The following is a 20,842-nucleotide window of genomic DNA, read 5'->3' on the forward strand; positions in this document are numbered from 1 at the left end:
TTATTCCAGGAGACTGGTTCTCAGTCCTTGATCTTTCCACATTTCTATCATACCAAGTCATAGATGAGACCTCAGGTTCACACTAGGCCAAGACCACTGCCAGTACAGAATACTCCCTTTTGGCCTCTCTTTGGCTCCCAGAGTATTCTCCAAGGTCTTCTCCATAGTGGCGGCCTACTTACGCTCCCAGGGCATCATGATTATCCTTACCTGGACGATTGTCTCCTCAGGGCACGTTCCCTTCGGTGAAGCCCTATGAATCAGCCATCTATTTCAGAATCTGGGCTTTCAAATTAATGCACAAAAATTGACATAACTCCTTTACAGAGGTTAAAATTCATGGGACCTGACCTCAACTCCGTCCATGCGAGGGGGCTGATATTTATTGTTTATGCACAAGATAGTTAATCCACATAATGAATGTTGTGAAAGTAATAGCTGCCTTCAAAACACTTAGAGGATGAAGTTAGTACTAATGAAAACAAGTAGCCTGGTAGCATTGATTTGGGGCAATCATAGTATAGGTGGGCATTTTGCAGTTTTTACTGCACACGTTCCAAACATTTCATTTGCAATCTGCAACCCTTTTGTTTTGTTCTGTTCGCAGGCCCCTATTGAGTAGAGACTGCCAATCTGTCCCAAATTGTGTGATGGTTTTGTAATTTGTAAAATGATGACTAGTGTCACCGTAACTCACTTCCATTTGTGACCTTAAGAAGGATTTGAAGCCAGCTCTCTGAAAGTGAACAGCTACTGCACAAACTCATTCTTCTACCTAATCCTCAAGAATATACTTTTAATTTGTTCATAAAATATATGTTCAGTATCAAGAGTGTCATATTATGTAAATACAAAGGTGTTGTACTACAGTATATTTTATAAAGCATTGGTGTGTCCACAATAATAGTATAATGTCAAATTTTGATCCCCTTCTTTTAAAAAAGACATAGTTAAAATTACAAGAATATAGTGTAGGGTAACAAAAATAACAAAGGGAAAGGGGTATGCAGGTTGGTATTGGGATTATTTAGTTTGAGGAAAAGCAATTAAAAGCTAACATGACTGAAATATTTCAAATGTTTTAGAGTTACTATTCCGGGAGTTCTAATGAGAACTACAGATAATGTTGCCCAAGCGTTTCTATTATAATCTCTATTTTGATTTGGTTATAACTGTGTGATTCATACTCATTTTTGTTACAGGTTACTGATTATTTTCATATCAGATTTCCAGATGAGTTAAGTTCACTGAAGTTTATGAATATTCTGTTATGTGTTTTAAATAGCTAAAGGGGAAACCTTCAAGATCTTCACCCCTCAAGGGTCATTTTCTTTAAAGGTTTCAAGGTGAGGATTCCCACAACCACCCAAAGGAAATGATTCTTTCTTTTTCTTTTCTTTTTTACTGAAAAGAAAACCATACCTTCTAGTGTGTCTTAAACATACTAGTAATGGCATGCATCGCCCACTTGATTTGTATTTATAGTGTGTTTTGCAGGGAGGTTGTTTTACAGTAGTCTGTTAGAGCAAACATCTGACCTTTGTGAGTACCCTAATCTTTATAACTGCAAATAAATAAAACTTGTAATATTCAGTGTAACTAAATTTTGAGCTCTAAATTTAGTTACACTGAATATGACAAGTTTTATTTCTGCTGGAAATTGCAATTTGACTATAGAGGAAGTGATTTCTGTTCTTAGTTGGCATGTTTTATTCTTCCTCTCTTTTACCTGCTCTTTTTCAGATCTTCCTTATTTCCTTGGTAAAATGCAGGTATTATTAACACAAGTTAGAATCAATTGGGTCTAGTCTATCCCTTTGATCTTATTATGACATGATTATTGCTGTGTATCTTGAGAAATCTGCTACTGCTTTGATGTGCAGTAGTGATTTTTCTAAGGTATGTAAGTTATGCATGCCAACATACCCCAAGTAAACATCAATTTCTTATTCATAACTAGAAATCTGTATGTAGTTTTACCGTATTTTCAGTGCAAATAATTAATATGCGATCACCATTTCAGTGTGGTAGACTGTGACGGTAATAGTAAACTGGATTTGGAGGTCCATTGGTAGAGAGAGGCTGCCTGTAAGATTATCAGCAGAGAGAAGCTGACAGTTCCCTTGCCCCATACTATTTTGCACTGAAAGTCTTTCATCATCTCCTCTCCAGTCCATTCCTTAGAAAGATTAAAAGATTATACAGCAGCATCTTTGGACCTCTGTTCACAGACGGCAGTCTTTTAACGAACTGACCTCTCATGATGGAAAACTGAACTGAAGTAATGGGAACTGGCAACACAAAATAACTTTAACATGGAAGATAAATTTGTTGATTTCTGCTGACCCATTTCCTCTTGTGCTGAGCGCATCCTGCTTCCCAAATTCCTTTGTTACCTTCATCCTTGGAGAGTTCATTGTTCCCTTCCCAACAGAACTGCCAAGAGCAATTTCAAAAGTGTGTTGCATTCAGGTTTTCCCCAGGCATTGATCACTATTCTAATTGGTTGCTTAAATGATGATTTGCTTCTTAAAGAAGAACTAGATCGAGAAGAGTTTTCATAATTTGTGTGCTGATTACAAAAAGTCTATAATGACTGAGTTTTAGTGTGTTTTATGATGCAGTGTGTCTTGCATAGAATCATCTAGAATTCTTTGTAGTTTCTGCTTTGGAAAATATAATTTATTTTCTCCCCAAGATTTTAATTGAGAGAACTTTGAATGAGATTAACAATTATTGTGGTGCCTTTTTAACCCCTGGCAGCCGGGACCCCATATAAAACTTGGGGGTGCTGCAGCACCCCCTGCACTCCTAGTTCCTCACCTATGTCAACTCCTTAATGGTTAACCGTTTAAGCAATAGAAGTTTAATAGGTTACATGGTTACTATTTTTAAACCCTATTTACATCCCTACTGCTGGTGGGTGCTAAGGACCTGCTAATTTTTTTCCGTGGGTGCTCCAGGGCTAGACATCCATGGAGTCAGCGCCTATCCTAATATAGACCCATACCCCTACCTTCCCATCCACAAAAAAACAGATACACAATTTTATATAAAAATAGATACACACATGTATGTATATAACATCATAGGTTTTACTGATGCGATATGCAAGTTGAAAAGAAACATAGTGAATTATAAAAGGTTTTGAAAAAGATTACATGCTAGAACTAAGCATTATATATGTTGTGAAAATAATACTGAAATACACCTAAATACAATAGATACCAACTACCCCATTTGAACCATAGCTTATGTTTTGGACGAGATTGTTAGTGCCTATCTCAGCGAAGACTGGGTTCCAGAATCCCTCAAACACACTATAGTTAGGCCATTACTAAAGAAGCAAATTCTGAACTCCAATCAGCCACCTCCCAGTCTTATTCTTGAAGGTCCCTTTTTGAAAGATCATCAAGAAAATGGCAACATGAAAACATGACAGATATCTAGCTTCCTGAAGCCCATGACCTTATTTGGTGACATTTTAGACTGGAAGTGGTACTAATGGAAGTTGTTGATCTTCTTGTGCAATGGGCAGAGGCCAGATACCTTTGTTGATATCCCTTGACTTGTTATCAGATTTTAGCGCTTGCTGATACGGCTGTGTAACTTTGTCAAGATGGCTGGAATAGCTTTAAATGGTGTTCTGCTCATTGCTTTCTGAGAGTTTTCAGAAGGTGGTGGTGATTGGCTGCTCCATCTCAAAGGTTCTTATTTGTGGAGATTTGCAAGACTCCAATCTGTTTCATCTTCTGTTCAACATCTATACAGAGCTTCTGGGAATGTGTTGTGTGGAATTAGAACACGATATAAATTGCAGTATCATTAGTACACTGCTGACACCTATCTGACATCTTCTCCTTTGACTCAGACACGGCTGTTGCAGAGCTCACTAAATGCCTGGCAAAATCTGAGATCTGGAATAAAACCAACTATCTGCAATTCAGCTTGTCCACCACAGGGGTTATTCTATGTAGCAAGGAGGTGGAGGGTCTGATGGAATCTATAATTGCTCCATAAGCGCTACACATACAGGAAGAAATTGCAGAGGGTATTGAGCTTTGCCATGTCAGATTTATATATTTTAATGCAGAATGTCAGCCATATTTACGTATTTTTTGTTTCTACAGCAATCCAATATCTTCACTGTTTTTGTTTGTTTGTTTGTTTTAAGATTATACCAATGCAACATAATGAATGTGTAGTGGATTAGGAAGCATCTCTTATTCAACACTTCAAAATAAAATACAATTGTGCAGTCCTTTAGTATATTAATATGAATTTGAGCCTTTAATAATTTGAGGAAGAGTCAAGATTAATCTGTTTTGTTTTGCAAGGATTTACTTTTGTAAAATTCACAAGTTTTTTAAACATGAAATTAGGCATAGATATATATAATTTTAATTTAAATCTTCAATTAATGTGCTTTATTCCAAAATATACTATACTTCTCAATTTCCCATGTTTTCCAAGTATTTTTTAATCTGATCAACACAATACCCTGAAGATTAAAAAACAAAACAAAAAAAACACACCAGTGGGCCAAATGCTGGTCCTCCTTTATATTTGTGCATCCCTGTTTAAGAAATGTGGACCTTGTAAAAGATATGACTTGTATTAAGAGAAGAAAGTGTGATATAGTTGATCTTTTAAAGCAGATTATTAAAACAGTATACATTTCAAATTTATGGAGTGTTATACTGTTTCTAGCTGAAAGCTGAATAGAATAAGCTTGCATGTTTTATTTGTAGCATTTCTTTGAAGATCACTAAGTCCATCCTGCTGTGTAAACCTCTTGAGCTAAGCTGCAGTTTCTTTAAAAAAAAAAAAATGTGGTGGAAGGTGAGGAGGTAGCTTCCTCGGTTGCTTGGCATCTTTTCTGTTTAATATCAAGGCTCTGTTCTATAATTTGTCTATTATCATCATTAGCCCCTTGTGTACATTAAAATCAGATAAACTAAATTTACTACATATTCTTTTTAAATAATGTTTAATAAGGTAACTAACTTGCCACTGTGAATAAAATAGAAACTGTCAAGTGTTTGAGCACATTTATGGTAGTGCTGTTGAGTCCATTGTTATTTCATGTAGTTTTGCTTAGCGACTAATCCAGTAAGACTGGCAAAACAGAGAAAAGCAGCAAATATATACACACTTACTTTATCAGCCAAGAATACTTTTCTACTTTGGGAGAAGAGTGTTCAAATATAAACTATATGTAAAGGATAGCATATTCTGCTGCTTTGGCAGGATTCGATAACAGAAAAGCTTCATTGGCTACTGCAAAATTACAATTGATTTTATTACAGAAAATGTCAACATGGGAATAAAAATTAATGGGACTGTGGAAATTTGTTCGGAAAGTCATAGATTTATTCATTGCTGTATGGTACAGCACTTTTTGAAATATAAAGATTAATTCAGATCGAGCAGATAGAAATATCAAGTTTTAGAACTTTCTTCCTTCTTTATAGTGTAAGCTAACTGTGGCTCTGTTCCTGTGAGGTGCTGAGCATCCTCAGTTTCCAGTGAAATCGGTGGTACTTGATTTCTGAGCAGCTTGCAGGATTAGATCTTATATGTAGGTATGTTTATACTCTCCTCTAAGTCTTGGAGATCTGGTAAATGTTACTTTTTAAAAGCAAAAAATTAAATATAGTGGTACATGCGGTATCCAAGATCTCAACTACTAACTACTCATGAAATTTCTACAAAGGGTTTAATTGTTAGGTTGAGCACTGTTTTATGAAAACTGTATGGAACACTGCTTTCTTTTGAAATTGCTCTTCAAAAAGAATTCCTGTTTCATATAAAAAGATGCCAGACTCACAAAGATTTCCTTTCTTGTTTCATAGACGTTCCATCTTCAGAGCAGCCTGAACTGTTCCTAAAGAAACTTCAGCAGTGCTGTGTAATTTTTGACTTCATGGACACACTATCAGACCTTAAAATGAAAGAATACAAGCGCTCCACTCTTAATGAACTGGTGGACTACATTACAATAAGCAGAGGCTGTTTGACAGAGCAGACTTACCCCGAAGTAGTTAGAATGGTGAGTTTCTTCTTTACTGTGGGCACTTTAGATCCACATACAATGCCAGTTACATATTGGGAGCCAAAATGAACCCTGGAATAAGCGGACTAAATGTGGCCTTGGGTTTGTATTTTCTAGTCGACATCACCAGAGGATACTACTTCTAAGACCAATAAAACGCAAATTTTCACTTGCAGTTAAGTGAAGTCAAATTAGGTCATCAAAACATGAGTGTCAAATATGTAGAAAAGTATACCCAGAGCAATTCAAATTTCAGCATTCAGAATATGAAGTAGACAAAAACTCATCGTGCTTTTTTTTCCTAGTGAAACAGAATGGAATAATTTTAGAATGTTTGTCTTTATTTTTTGTAAGATAAAAGCCATCTTTAAATCTAATAAAATTTCATCACTAAGGAACTTTGTCACTTTTGCCATGTAACTGAGCATTGTGATAGCTAAAAGTGATGCATAGGATCAACATTAAAATTGCAGTGCTTGCTTTGTAGATTCATAGCAACTGCAATTAAGAGGTCACCAGGAGTTCTCAATGGTAGTGGTAATCTTATTAATAAATTATCAACTAACACAAGTGCCTTCAACATCAGTACCGAACTACCACCAGATAGCATGAAGTGAAGAATATTCATTGCAAGCTTTAAGATCAATATTATAAAATCTTACTAAGTTGGCACCCGAAGCAAAAGACAGATATTCAGAAATAGACTTTGTGGTGTTGGTTCTATACTGGTATTATGTGATGATTGAATCTGGTAATAGCCCCACAGTTTTGGAGAACTATGAAAAATTTTACATTGCCGTATGCATGCACTTAATTTTTTTTGTTACACACAAATTATATACAAATACATACTACTGTAGTGATTGTCTGAATTCTGTAGAAGTGTATGTTTTATACCATTGGAATATGTATTTGTGTGTGTGTAATTTGTGTGTTTTATGTATATTTTATATATGTGAAAGATACAAAATCTACATTAAAAGAATGTTAAGGTTTCATATGGAAACTTAATCCTGGCATTTCCTAACATCTGAATGCTTGTTTTTGCAACCTTCCCCTTGTTAACGCACCTTTTTATGTAATTATAAATATATATTGCATGGGCAATGTTAATTTGGCCTTCTTATGCATGTGCATAATGTTACAGTCTAGAATTATGTGATCACACACTTTTTTTTCACAGGACCCCTGCCTTATTCAATACACAGGAAGGATGGTACTTACTCAGTGAAGAGCTATTCAGTATCATGTTTTATTCTCATTGTTCCACATGTAGCCCCATGCCTTATTTACTGTACACCATTCAAACCCTGCTCTGAATATAGAATTATAAATTTTCTCCTGGGGGGGTTTCTGTGGTGCTCATCCCTGTAGTATCAGAGTGCTTCACAAACATTAATTAATTTATCTTCACAAAACTACAGTGAGGCCAGAGGGTGGTATTCCATTTCAGAAATTACGAACTGAGACAGAGATTAAGGTCAAAAGTATCCAGTAATTTTGGATGCTCAAGGCTTGGTTTTTTTCAGAGAACTCAGCATTTTATATCATTTTTATTTGCTCAGAGCAGAGTTTTCATTGACTTCAGTTGCAGCTCAGAGTGCTCAGCACTTCTGCAAATCAGGCAAGTGCAGGCTGGGCATTCAGATAGTCAGTGATCACTTGTGAAAAGTTTGGTTTAAGTGACGTGCCCAGCATCACATAGGAATTCTGTGGCAAAGGCAGGAATAGAATCCAGTTCTTCAGGGCAGCATTCAAATGCCTTAACTATGAAGTAATCCTTTCTCTTCTTGCAGTTCCCTTCCTCACCTACTGCACATCTTCCAATTTCTACAACAAATGAAGAATGGGGTCCTATGGACCAGTGTTTCTCAATCTTTCCAGACCACTGTACCCCTTCAGGAGTCTGTTTTGCCTCACATAACCCAAGTTTCACCTCATTTAAAAAGTACTTCCTTACAAAAATCAGACATAAAAATACAAAAGTGTCACGGTACACTATTACTGGAAAAGTGCGTACTTTCTCATTTTTACTATACAATTATAAAATAAATCCACTGGAATATAAATATTGTACTTACATTTCAGTGTATAGTATATAGAGCAGTATAAAAGTCACTGTATGAAATTTTTATTTGTACTGACTTCACTAGTGCTTTTTATGTAGCCTGGTGTAAAACTAGGCCAATTATCTAGATTAGTTGATGTACCGCCTGGAAGACCTCTGCATACCCCCCAGGGGTATGTGTTCCCCCGATTGAGAACCTCTGCTGTAGACCACAGCTTCCTTCTCTGTGCAGATTCATTCCCTGAGCTAGGTTCATCCTGTGCACTGAAGGGGGGTGAGGGTCCCGTAGAAAAAACAATTGTCATCATGTAATTAAAGACTATCATAATGCATACACACAAGGGGAGCAAATTACGGGTTTACAGGCAACCACAATTCTATCACTTCCTAACTTTTGAGTACTTGATTTTAACATTCTTTTAAATGTAGCTTTTTGTATGTGATATTTTAAAAGGAAAAACCTGAAAAAAACAAATTTCATCACGTTGAACCATTTTGACTTCCACGTGGTTCATCAGAGTGTTGGGAACTTTATATCCACAGCACAGGCTTCTGCCTCTTGACATCAGGGACTAACTGATAGCAGTATTAGGTTTTCATTTTCTGCTGTCGACTGGCATGTCCTTGTCTGAGTCACAGTCTTCTTCCTTACCCTCAGCTCCATGTCCCAGCCTAACTGCTCACTTCTCTGCATTCTAATCAAGCTAGTTCCTCCTCCTGCTTACTGCTTGGATGCCAACAGGGGAACATTGAGACCACAGGAGAAACAGTCTTTGTTCCTGTGCCTGGTCTTACAGCAGTCCTTGGCTGCCGGGAGGAGGAAATGTGGTGAAAGTCCTGCTGAGCCCGTGCATGTTCAGTGCAAACAATCTTTGAGGTGTCTGGCTGCCAAACTGGCTCATAACTTGGCCAAATTTGAGCAGATTTTCACAGGGACAGCAAAAATCCGCACCCTTGGCAACAGGACAACCCCTTTGCCAAATTTCAAGTCCCTTCTCCAAAGCATGGAGGTGCTATAGCTTCTCAATAAAATGGTTGTAAAAAATGTTTTAACATGAGAAAATCAACATTTTTTCCCATACTCCTGAGAAGTGTCAGAATTGTTTTTGTTGAAATTTTCTAAGAAACCTCAGCCTAAGGAAGATGCTTGGCTTGGAAAATTTCAGCGCAAATGGTTAAAGTTTGGCACAGTTATAAGCAAAAGAAAACAAGATCTTACAATGGAAAGTGTCAGGTATTGCTACCTTCACCAGCTATAATGTACACCCGTGCACACACACTTTGCAGATGTTTTCTGTATAAGCGTTATGCATGATGATGTGGCATAGAGTATAAAGGTTTTTAAAACATGCTGGTGCTCATGTTGCTCATGAGTGTCAAATCCATGAGTGAATTATGCAGGTCATCCCAACTGAGTGCTAATAAATGTTTTTTGCTATACCACACCAGCATGTATTTTGTATATGCTACATATTTTACAGGAAAACTGTCTTAGATATGTACTGTTTTTTCCATCACTTTGCCAGCAAAAATTAAACTCCCTTAGTACCATGAGTCCATCTGTACGAGCCTTAGAGGAAGAGAGAATCCCTTAACATTATCTAAAATAGATGTTCAGTACACAGTGTTTCCCCTTGGCTAAGCAGTAGTCAATTTTGGAACCTTGCAACAGGTCACTTTCAGTTGCTGGAGAGAAATTGATGTTGTGAAGTCAGGTATAGTATACCTTGTTTATTTACATTAATATGTACATGAGTCCTGTTACCCTTAAACTGAGATAGACCTAACTGTGTGAAGGCAACTTTGTACGCCCATTCAGTGACCGTGAACAGCCACAAGGAACAGCTAGTTTTGTGCATGTTCCTCCAGGTCTCCAGCTATCCTCCCAGCTGCCATTGATCTTCCCTTTCTGGCTGACCTGTCATGATCCAGTCAGGAGCCAGGAGAACAGCAGCAGATTCACCCTTAGTAAATTCATCACACTGCTCTGTGTTGACTGCGCAGCACATTCATCACAATAATATTTTGATGTTAAGGTATGATATCTTAAGACCTACCAAAGCTAAACATAAATGCTATTTGGAAAACTTGGTGGAATATTCTCTTTACTGTGATGTCTAGCACTCATTTCTAGCACTTTTGGGTTGCGACATACCCATCCAGGAAAGAATATTGGCCATCCTGGCGTTTGGGCCAGTGTAATCTTGTGGGGGATGGGTGGAATTCCATATCTGGAGGCGGCAAAAAGGGAAACAATTTTAAGACTGATATGTTTTAAAAAAGGGGGAGCAGGGAGGGGATAAAAAGGCACCTCTTTGAGCTGAAGGTTTGACATGCTAGTAGTCATACAGAGAAATATTGGCTAAAGTGCTGGTCACTTGCTTCTAATCTTGATTATCTGGAGGAATCTGACTTTAAAATTATATTATATACGGAAAAGCTTTTTAGGTCATTTATACAGTTTTCTAAAATGCTTTAGTTGTAATTTTTCTCTGCCTATAAAACCTGAAAAGTTGATTTATGATACTAAGGCAGCCTGGCTTTATAGATAAAGCGATATAAAATCCATTATTACTAATATTCCTTTAAAACTCTCGAAAATGTTTCCAATTTTTTTTTGGTAGAATACATGTTGTTAGTGGTATGGTGTAAAGGTTTTATAGGCACTCATTTGGGATGATCAGCATAGCTTACTCATGGATCTGTGGCTTTCAACTCATGCAGTTAATGGTATTTAAAACCTAATACTGTGGTCCAGTATTCTGGTATTATATATGTTCTCTCTCTTGTGTTTGTGTACACTCCTCTCCCCTCCCCAAATTACGTTTATCAGTTGTTTTTTAACTAACTGTTTTGCTTGTTTTAAATTTTGAAGCTGTGCTAAACTTTTGGAATTTGTATTGGGGGAGGGGGGAAGTCTTAGTGGTCACCTGACATGTGAGGCTATCACTGGCCTTACAGGGATTATCAATATCACTTGCAGTAGAAGAATAACTGGCACTTGTGCTAATGGAAATAGGAGGATTTATTCAGAAGGAGTATGTTGCACAAAGCCCATCTCCCCTGCAGTTTTTGGAGTGTCATTTGGTGAGCATTTTACATCCTTTAGAATTCAGCTGATCTGAAGAAAAAGGCCCCACCACTTAAAACACAGTGTATGCAAAAGAAGATGTCAATGATACAGTTTTATGGACAAAATAATATGGCACTTAATCTGAAATAATTTACCACTATCTGAGCAAAATTTGCAAGCTTAGAATAAAGTAATGATGGTGATTTTGCTTGGTAGATTAAGCACTGTTAGTTGAATAAAATGAATGTTTGTATTATCTGTGCATTATCCTACAGTGTGCTTGTAGTAGGGCTTTTTATGTTTTCAGAAGGTTAATATGTAAATTGAGACACTGACTGTTTCTATTTAAAAAGGCAGATGGATGGGAAAAATGACTTTCGGTTACATTTAAAACCTTGAATGAATTTCTGTGGTAGGTGCCCATTCTTCCCTTTGCAAATTATAAACCCCCCACAAAACATTTGCTGTAGTGTTTATGCTTTAACCAGGATAACTAACAGACTACCTTTTATTGACTGGATAATGAAACTCTATTGTGATACATGACTTTTAGAGCAAAAGGTCCTTTACTACCTGACTCTTAAATGCAAAATTTGTCCATAGTGCACTAGGTGTCTTCCTGAACTTTTCTATCATTACAAATTATGTGCAATGAAAAAATTAACCTGCATAGGCAAAATTAAACCCAAATCAGGACTATTCTGGCAGTCCTGGCCAAAAGGCTGCTGAACAGCACAGGGACAGGCAGAAATCTGTTGTAAATAACTAAGTCAAACATCAGAGAAATAATCACTTACCAAACAATATATCCAGAGAGCCAGATGCTGAACTCTGTTCCCGTGGTATAAATCTGGAATGATTCCATTGACTTCAATCTGGGTTTATACACACGGAAAGAGATCAGAATCGGGTTCAACGAATGTAACAGAAGTGAGAGAGCTAGTAGATAAAGCTAATCCTGGTTAAAGCTAATCTCCAAACCCTTGATATACAAGGCAAACAAAGCAAACACAGGCAGTTGTTGAGGAATCCTTTTTACGTGTAGGTGCTAGCAGTCAGACTTACCGTAATTGTGAATTCCTTCATTTTCATTAGCTTTGCTTATGATTAGTAGTGGACCCTGGCCTCAAAATACAGATCCAATTTCAAATGTTCCCAAGTTTAAAGGCTGGTTGAATCAGCAGATGTATTGCAAATCTGTACTCTTTAGTATTAACATTTTTTAAAATAACTTGTTTTGTGTATTTTCTCTGTAGTTTTTTTGGGGAGAAAAAATCAGATTGGATTTACACAATATCAAGTTTAAATAAAATAAATAAAACAATACAATTTTCCAGAAATGGATAGTGACAAATTTTGGCTACAATGTTCATCTTAACATCATTTTAGAAAGTTTGTGACAACAAGTTAAGAAATATCAATGTGCCAGAGTCATTGCCTGAAAGATTGCAGTGCTAAAATTACAAGAGTACACAAAGACTGTTTTGAAATCACCTAAGAACTCCTGTACTCCTGAACTTCATTTTTTAAAAGTGTTTTTTTCAGGAATAAAATGTTACTACAAAGCTAGGATCCTCTGAACCTAAATATGGATTTGTAATGGAAGTCCCGAGATAGCTTTAACTAACTGCAAAGTTACCGAAGGCATTTATGAGATATTGAAATGTACAGAAGATGTAGCTATAAAATACGAATTTGAAGAAGTAATTTTAAATTTCTGCTTGAGGATTGTCAGGTGATATTGGCAGTAGAAGCAAGAAAAGAAAAGAAAACAACGTGTTCACACAGATCCTAACCCTTTCACTCATTTTATTTGTTTTAAATATAATTGACAGCAAATTGATTAGTTGGATGCCAGTCACTCAGTACTTGTTAAAGAAGCATCCTCAGCTTGAAATCAAGTTGTTTTCAGACAGTGGGTTATAAGTAGTTTCAGCTACTACACCTGCCCGTGAGTTTTCCTACCAATTTTTGTGGTTTTAGAATAACATTTAGAATGTTTTTTCTTTCTGACTTCTGTTTGTGTGGGTCATTTGCTCAGCCCGGGAAACTGACTACCTGATTACACAGGAGATACGATGAAACTATGTACAGCTGTTAAATGAGCAAAGTAAACAAACTGGAAAAACAAATTAGAAAAACACTTGGTGCTTCTTTGAGTAATTGTCCCTATTGTATTCTACTGTGAGGTAAGCATGCGTACTGTGCGCCTGAGCCAGAGAATTTGGAAGTAGTGTCCATTGGTCCGCGCATGCACCTTGTGTCTGTGACCAAGGGGATAAAGGGTGGTACAGACTGATCGTCTCTTCATTTCCTTCTCACCATCACCTCGTCCAGGTTGGAATCTAGAGTGTCTGCAGCTTTGACTTCATCCTACAAACAATCAGCCTAGTTGTAAATAGTTAACAGTTTTAATAGTTTAGCAGTTTTAACAGTTTTAAAAGTTTTAGTATTAGATTAGTCTCTGGAGGTTGGGGGCGGGGGGGACAGGAGAACACCACTGTTCCCACCCCCCATACCCAGTTTGGGTACCAGACTATGCCCTGTACCCTGGGCTTCAAACTCTGAGCTTCCTGACCATGATCCTTCTCAGTCAGTGATGACCACCAATGATGCCTGTACTGCCTTGGGGAAGCTCACATTGCGGCAAGTATATGCCGATCTTGTTCTTCAGCTGTATTTGAGAAGGACGGGAACTTTGTCTCCGCAAATACCTCATGGAGAAGGCGATGGGGCCCCAATCGGACGCAGGCTGATGAAACCTCACCCCCATACATTTGCTTGATTCAACAAGGAGTGTGCGTCCTGCTGCAAAGTGTGACTCTCTGAATCGGGAGAATCCATCCCCACAGACCCCATGGCAGGGTCTTGTTGGGAAGCTAGGAAGCACTCTCATAAGCATGAGACTAAGTGTTGCTTAAAGTTCACTTCAGAGAAGTTGGACTTGACTGTAAGCAAGCCTACCAGCTCAGTCCATAAGGACTTAGGGATGTTTTAAGTCCCAGAGGCACAACAAGAAAGCCCACAAGCACTGGACTACATTAGTTCCAGACTGTGTCCTGTCAGTACTGTCATCCCCGACGCCAAACTCCGGGATCCATCTGCACCGATGAAGCCCAATCACTGCCAACTCCGGATACCACCCTTCTCACCAGCTCTGATACCCTGGACAAGCAGAGTCCCCCTCACACCGGGGAGGTCTGAATGTGTTGCCACCCCACAAGATGTCTTCACCCTCCCAGATCCAGAATCCTCTCCTCCATTGGGACCCTCTGTTTTCATGGATATAATATCTCGTCAGAGAGAACCAGCTGCACAGTGCAGCCTATTAAGCTCCCATATGCAGAATACACCTCCCCTCCCACAGAGCTGGAAGCAGCCTTCTGCTCAGGAGATTCAGAGCCATTGGCTGAATCGCTCTTCCCTTACCATACTTATCCTCCACCACCCAAAAGGCCTGCACAGTTTCAGGACCAACCTCAGCCTCATCTACCTCATGCCTGTCGACCACTCTTACGGGCCATGTTGGGAGCCTTGGTATCTAGTTGATCCTATCTGCTAGGGAACCACCCATTGCCTCCTCTCTAAGGGGATGCTCAGGTCTACTTCCAGATCCGACAGAGAAGGAAGAATATTACACTCCGGTTCTACTGGAACCAGCAAGATTGCCATAATCGTTCCCAGATGAAACGGAAATTTCTGCACCCCCTCACCTCCATGACTTCAGGCGGTTCCAGGACCTTCTCCACAGAGTTGCTGAAGAGCTTCAGATTCTCCTTGAGGTGGTCCAGGACTCCTAGCACAAACTCTTAGCCATCCTGCACACCTCCAGAACGAACAGAATAGTTCTCCCTATTAATGAAGCTATGCTGGAGCCAGGTAAGACAGTTTGGCACACGCCTGACCCTGCCACTTCCACAGCAGGCTCAGCATCTCAATCTCAGCCTCTGGTTGGACGATATTTTTTTTTATGAGAGCTTGATAGCTGCGAAATACTAAGCCCAACACCTTCCAATCCCAGAACACCGTTCTGGGGACTTCTGGCATGCTCTTTCAACAGCTGGAGTTGGAGATCTCCACTATCTGAACTGCTTCATTCGCAAACTCAGATTTCGCATGGTCATATTGGCAGCAATAATTCCATCTTTAAAAAAGGGCATATGGTTCATAATTGTCAATAGGAAGGACACCTACTTTCACATAGGTATTCAACCCGCCCACAGACGCTTTCTCAGATTTATCTGACTATTTTCAGTAGAGTACTCCCCTTTGGAATAGTAACCACCCCCAAAGTCTTTACCAAGGTATTCTCAGTTGTAGTGGCCCATGTCAGATGTCATGGCTTCATTGTCTTCCTGTACCTCAGCGACATGGCTTCTCGTTGCAAAGTGCTGCATGTACTGCCTTGGGGAAGCTCACATCGCGGCAAGGTGCAGTAGATGCTGATTGTTCCCCAGGTGTACTCAAGAAGGGTGGGAACTTTTGTCTCCGTAAATTCTTCATAGAGAAGGCCAGGAGGCCCCAATCGGACCCAGGCTGGGGAACCCCCCAGTACATCTGCTTGATTCAGCAAGGAGTGCTCTTCCTGCTGCAAAGTGCAACTCCATGATGCTACATCTTCTCTCTTCATTGGGAGTCTGCATAAATATAGAAAAATCTGTTCTCGCCACCACATAATCTCTGGACTTCATCGTGACAACCCTAAATTCTATCACTGCAAAGGTGTACCTGCACGTAGACAGGTTCCAGACCATGAACTATATCATAGTTCATGTCACAAGTAGCCCTCAAGTACCGGTCAAAACACATCTGTCTCTACTCAGTCACATAGCAGGCATTACTTTCAAATTCACTGGCTCAAGGCACATGGTGTACATGCTTAACCCACAGTGGAATACAGATAGGACCATATATCTTGAAGAAACTCCTGTTACAGGTAAGTAACTAGCTCTTACAGTTACTGTAACTTTAATTGTTACAATTAGGGCTGTCGAGATTAAAAAAATTAATCACGATTAATAGTGCAATTAAAAAAATGAATGCACTCTCAAACAACAATAGAATACCATTTATTTTAAATATTTTTGGGTGTTTACTACATTTTCAAATATATTAATTTCAGTTACAACACAGAATACAAAGTGTACAGTGTTCACTTTATATTTATTTATGATTACAAATATTTGCACTGTAAAAACAAATTATTTTTCAGTTCATCTCATAAAAATTCTGTAGTGCAATCTCTTTATCATGAAAGTTGAACTTACAAATGTAGAATTATGTACAAAAAAACTGCATTCAAAAATAAAACGATGTAAAACTTTAGAGCCTACAAGTCCACTCAGTCCTACTTCTTGGTCATTCAATCACTCAGACAAACAAAGTTGGTTACAGTTTGCATGAGATAATGTTGTCTGCTTCTTGTTTACAGTGTCATCTGAAAGTGAGAACAGGTGTTCGCATGGCACTGTTGTAACTGATGTTCCAAGATATTTACATGCCAGATGCGCTAAAGATTCATATGTTTGTTTATGCTTCAACCACCATTCCAGAGGGCATGCTTCCATGCTGATGATGGGTTCTGCTTGATAACGATCCAAAGCAGTGCAGACTGGCGCATGTTAATTTTCATCATCTGAGTCAGAGGCCACCACTAGTAGGTTGATTTTCTTTTTTGGTGATTTGGGTTCTGTAGTTCCCACATCAGTGTGTTGCTCTTTTAAGACTTCTAAAAGCATGCTTCATACCTCGTCCCTCTCAGATTTTGGTCGGCACTTCAGATCCTTAAACTTTGGGTCGAGTGCTGTAGCTATTTTTAGAAATCTCACATCAGTACTTTCTTTGTGTTTGGTCAAATCTGCTGTGAAAGCATTCTTAAAACAAACATGTGCTGGGTCATCATCCAAGACTGCTATAACATGAAATATATGCAGAATGCAGGTAAAACAGGGCAGAAGGCATACAATTCTCCCCCCAAGGAGTACAGTCATAAATTTAATTGATGTTGTGTTTTTTTAACGAGCATCATCAGCATGGAAGCATGTGCTTTGGAATGGTGGCCAAAGCATGAAGGGGCATACGAATGTTTAGCATATCTGGCATGTAAATACCTTGCAACGCCTTCTACAAAAGTGCCATGCGAATGCCTGTTCTCACTTTCAGATGACATTGTAAATAAGAAGCAGTCAGCAGTATCTCCTGTCAATGTAAACAAACTTGTTTGTCTTAGCGATTGGCAGAATAAGAAGTAGGACTGAGTGGACTTGTAGGCTCTGAAGTTTTACACTGTTTTGGTTTTGAGTGCAGTTATGTAACCAAAAAAAAATCTGCATTTGTAAGTTACACTTTCATGATAAAGAGATTGCACTTCAGAACTTGTATGAGATGAATTGAAAAATACTATTTCTTTTGTTTATCATTTTCACAGTGCATATATTTGTAATCAAAAATAATAATATAAAGTGAGCACTATGCACTTTGTTTTCTGTGTTGTAATTGAAATCAATATTGAAAATGTAGAAAAACATCCAAAAATATTTAATAAATTTCAATTGGTATTCTATTGTTATAAGTGCGATTAATCGCAATTAATTGACCGCCCTAGTTACAATCATAGCTAAAAAAATGAAGTATGATTTTGAAGTACGATTTTGAAGTACAAGGTAGCTCTTTAAATGTTTAAATCCAAACTATAAGTGTATCGCTATGTAAGTGTAACGAGAATCTTCCTTTTTTCAGTTTTTTTTAATTTCATTTTATCAAGTGTACTGGCTTAAATGGAAGTATTTTTTTCCCTACAGCTATTTGCAGTTTGAAATCTGAGAGAACATATGTCTTGTAATATGACCTAATTTCTCAAGATCATGCAACTCTAAACTTAGTCACTTTACCATATGCTAGTTGCACAGCAGATAGCAAGGTGTTCCATCACTTAGTCATAATAGTGAAAAAATAAATAGTAAAGTTTGAAAAGTGTAGTTATTTGTGTGGACTGATGCAAACATTATGAAAAGGTTCACAATCTGTTAAGTACTGTGGCTCTTTCCCAACAAGTTATGGGCTTATCCAATCAGAATGGCTTCAGATATTTGTAATATATATGTACAAGTTACTGTGTACATGCTATATTTATATATTTTGGGGGGTCTGTCTCCCATTTACAACAGGGGATGATAACGAGAGAAGATGTAAATTACCCAATCACTAGTGGGAGAATTTAGACCCCTATATGTTTCTCCCTCAATGACAATATATTTAAGGGTCTGTTTGGTTTACTTAGTCCGAACTCCCTTTTCACTTCAGGATAAAATTTGGCATGTACCCAATTCAGAAAAAAAGAAGTACAAGGTATTGAAATAAATGGAAATTGAGCTCGGTCTGACAGTTTTAGTTACAGGTACAAGCAATAAGTTTGGGGAGAACTTTGGACACTGTATGCCATGCTCTAGTTTGGTGGTGGGGGTGGGGAGGAGACTTCTTTGAAAAGGTTTGGGGTTTTTTTGTTTTGTTTTTTTTGCAGGCATTCAGCCCTAACTTCAGACAGGTTCTGTTTGGTATTTAAAAAGTAATTTCAGATACAAATATCTTGGTAAAATCTTGCAACGTATTGCCTGTTAATATATATTCATAGTTACATTGCAGTGGTTGATCAGCATTGATTGATTTTGGAGTAGAGCTGGTCAATATTTTGTCAATTTTTAAATTAGAAAAAAAATCAGGAACATTTTTTATTTTAAATTTACTCCCCCCCTTTCCCCCCAAATAAGTGTTGGTTGGAATTTAAAAAAGAAAGGAAAAAAATGATTGTGGTGAGGGATATTGGAAAAAGTTTTGAAACAGATTTTCCCTTTTCTTCCCCATGCAGCTCTACTTTGAAGCCATTCTACTGTATTGTCAAAGATCTATATCTCAACAGTTCCAGACTAATAAGCAGGCTGTGAATTGATGCTACATGTAAATGAACCATTACACTGTTTTGTGATTCATGCAGTAGTATTCTTCATTCTTTCAGTTGCCTGCATTTCAATCCTTTGTGTGGTACTTTGAAGAAGTACAGTATGTTCCAAGGATTGACGCACTTCAGTGCCCCCACGGCATTGATTTTAAAAAGGAGGTGCCTACTGTAACTGTTCACATTATCTTTTTAAACTTATGATTGCTTTTGGACATCAGTTTAATGACAATTGGAACTCTTCACCATCAGGATAACTTGTCTGTCTGTTCTCTTGACCAAGACATCTACATTTTGCCTCTGTTTATAACATCAACTTCTTCATTCCTAATGCGGACAAGAAAAATTAAAGGGAACTTCACATCTTTTTCAGTTGTGGTTGTACCTTTACTTTAACTTACTCTTACCTACTCTCTTTCTTGCATGCACAAGTGGATTTGGATGCATTTTATGCATGTGGCACTCAGCCTTTACTTGGACTTTACAGTATATGCTTATTCAAAAATAATTTTGCTTTTGTAATAAGCTTACAGTATTCGGGTGCCAGTTTGTTGGCCTTTAACTAGTTGTGGCTAAAACCTTTTTCTCCCACTTCTTGCTCCAGCAATCAGCACAGATAAATGCGTCAATATTTGTTTTCCCTTTTAAAAGGTCCAGGCCCTGTATGCATAGGACTTAGACTTACTTCGTTTCCTACAGATCAGACCTTTGTATCTAGCTTTTGATTCTGAAATATAGTACTTTCTCTTTTAACTTACCATTATTTTTAAAAAGTTAACATTTGCTGTTCACTGGTAATGGGAAGAAATGTGCACTCAGTCTTGCCTAGTCTCTTTTCCAGTCACCAGTTAATTTTAGAGTTCTGAGATAGGTTACTTGTATTCTCTTTCAAAAATGTGAATTCAGCACCCAAATAGTTATTTTATGCTCTCAAACTCTACCCATTGCTTGTCCTCATCACATCAAGTACTAAAGAATAATAAGACAGTGAGCACCCATTTTCTGTAACCCTGTTTATGGCTTCCATGTACTCGGAATAGATTGTAATTTTTCAGTACAAGTGTTGCATACAATATTTAGAACTGTGCAGATGCTTTGTCAACAGTGGTTCAGTAAGTACTTCCCCAGTGGTGTGGTATGTTGCCCACAAATGTGGGTTTGTAATGGAAATACTGGCATAAATAGTTATACTAGATAACAGTGCAATAATAAATTTATGAATAATAATTAAATGATTCCATCTTGACATGCAACTTTGATAAATGAATGAATTGCTTTGACTCGATATATAAAGTTTGACATGTGTGAGCATGTTTTGAATAATAAAGAAGAATGCAGCTATCTCGATGAGGTCTTGATCACTCTTTGGAAACCTAGCATCATTCGGTATAACTAAAATGAGATCTTAATTTAAGTAAAATTAGTTGGATATTAAATATCCCATGATCCATGAAATTTAAATTGCTTTGCCTTTAACAATAGTATGTTAATAAGGAAATGCTGTTGTGTCAGAACTGAGAAAGTTTATTGATTCAATGTCTGTACAGAAATCCTTTTTAAAAAAAGACATAGTTATCCAAAGAAAGGGCAGCTGTCCATCCTTAGAGGTTTTTAAGGCCCAGCTTGACAAAGCCATGGCTGGGATGATTTAGTTAGTGTTGGTTTTGCTTTGAGGAGGGGATTGGACTAGATGAC

The 20,842-nt window shown here is 37.8% G+C and overlaps 1 protein-coding gene across 10 annotated transcripts in view; it reads left to right on the plus strand.

Annotated features, from left to right (window-relative positions):
- PPP2R5E (protein phosphatase 2 regulatory subunit B'epsilon) overlaps window positions 1-20,842 on the plus strand; it is a 101,820-nt gene that overhangs the window by 57,604 nt on the left and 23,374 nt on the right. For all 10 annotated transcript variants that reach the window (XM_043549718.1, XM_043549719.1, XM_027830171.3 and 7 more), the window contains exon 3: window positions 5,856-6,052. In XM_043549718.1, coding sequence (XP_043405653.1) covers window positions 5,856-6,052 — 197 coding nt within the window. The remainder of the gene's footprint in view (window positions 1-5,855; window positions 6,053-20,842) is intronic.

Source organism: Chelonia mydas, chromosome 6 (assembly GCF_015237465.2).
Source record: "Chelonia mydas isolate rCheMyd1 chromosome 6, rCheMyd1.pri.v2, whole genome shotgun sequence".
Taxonomy (NCBI): domain Eukaryota; kingdom Metazoa; phylum Chordata; order Testudines; family Cheloniidae; genus Chelonia; species Chelonia mydas.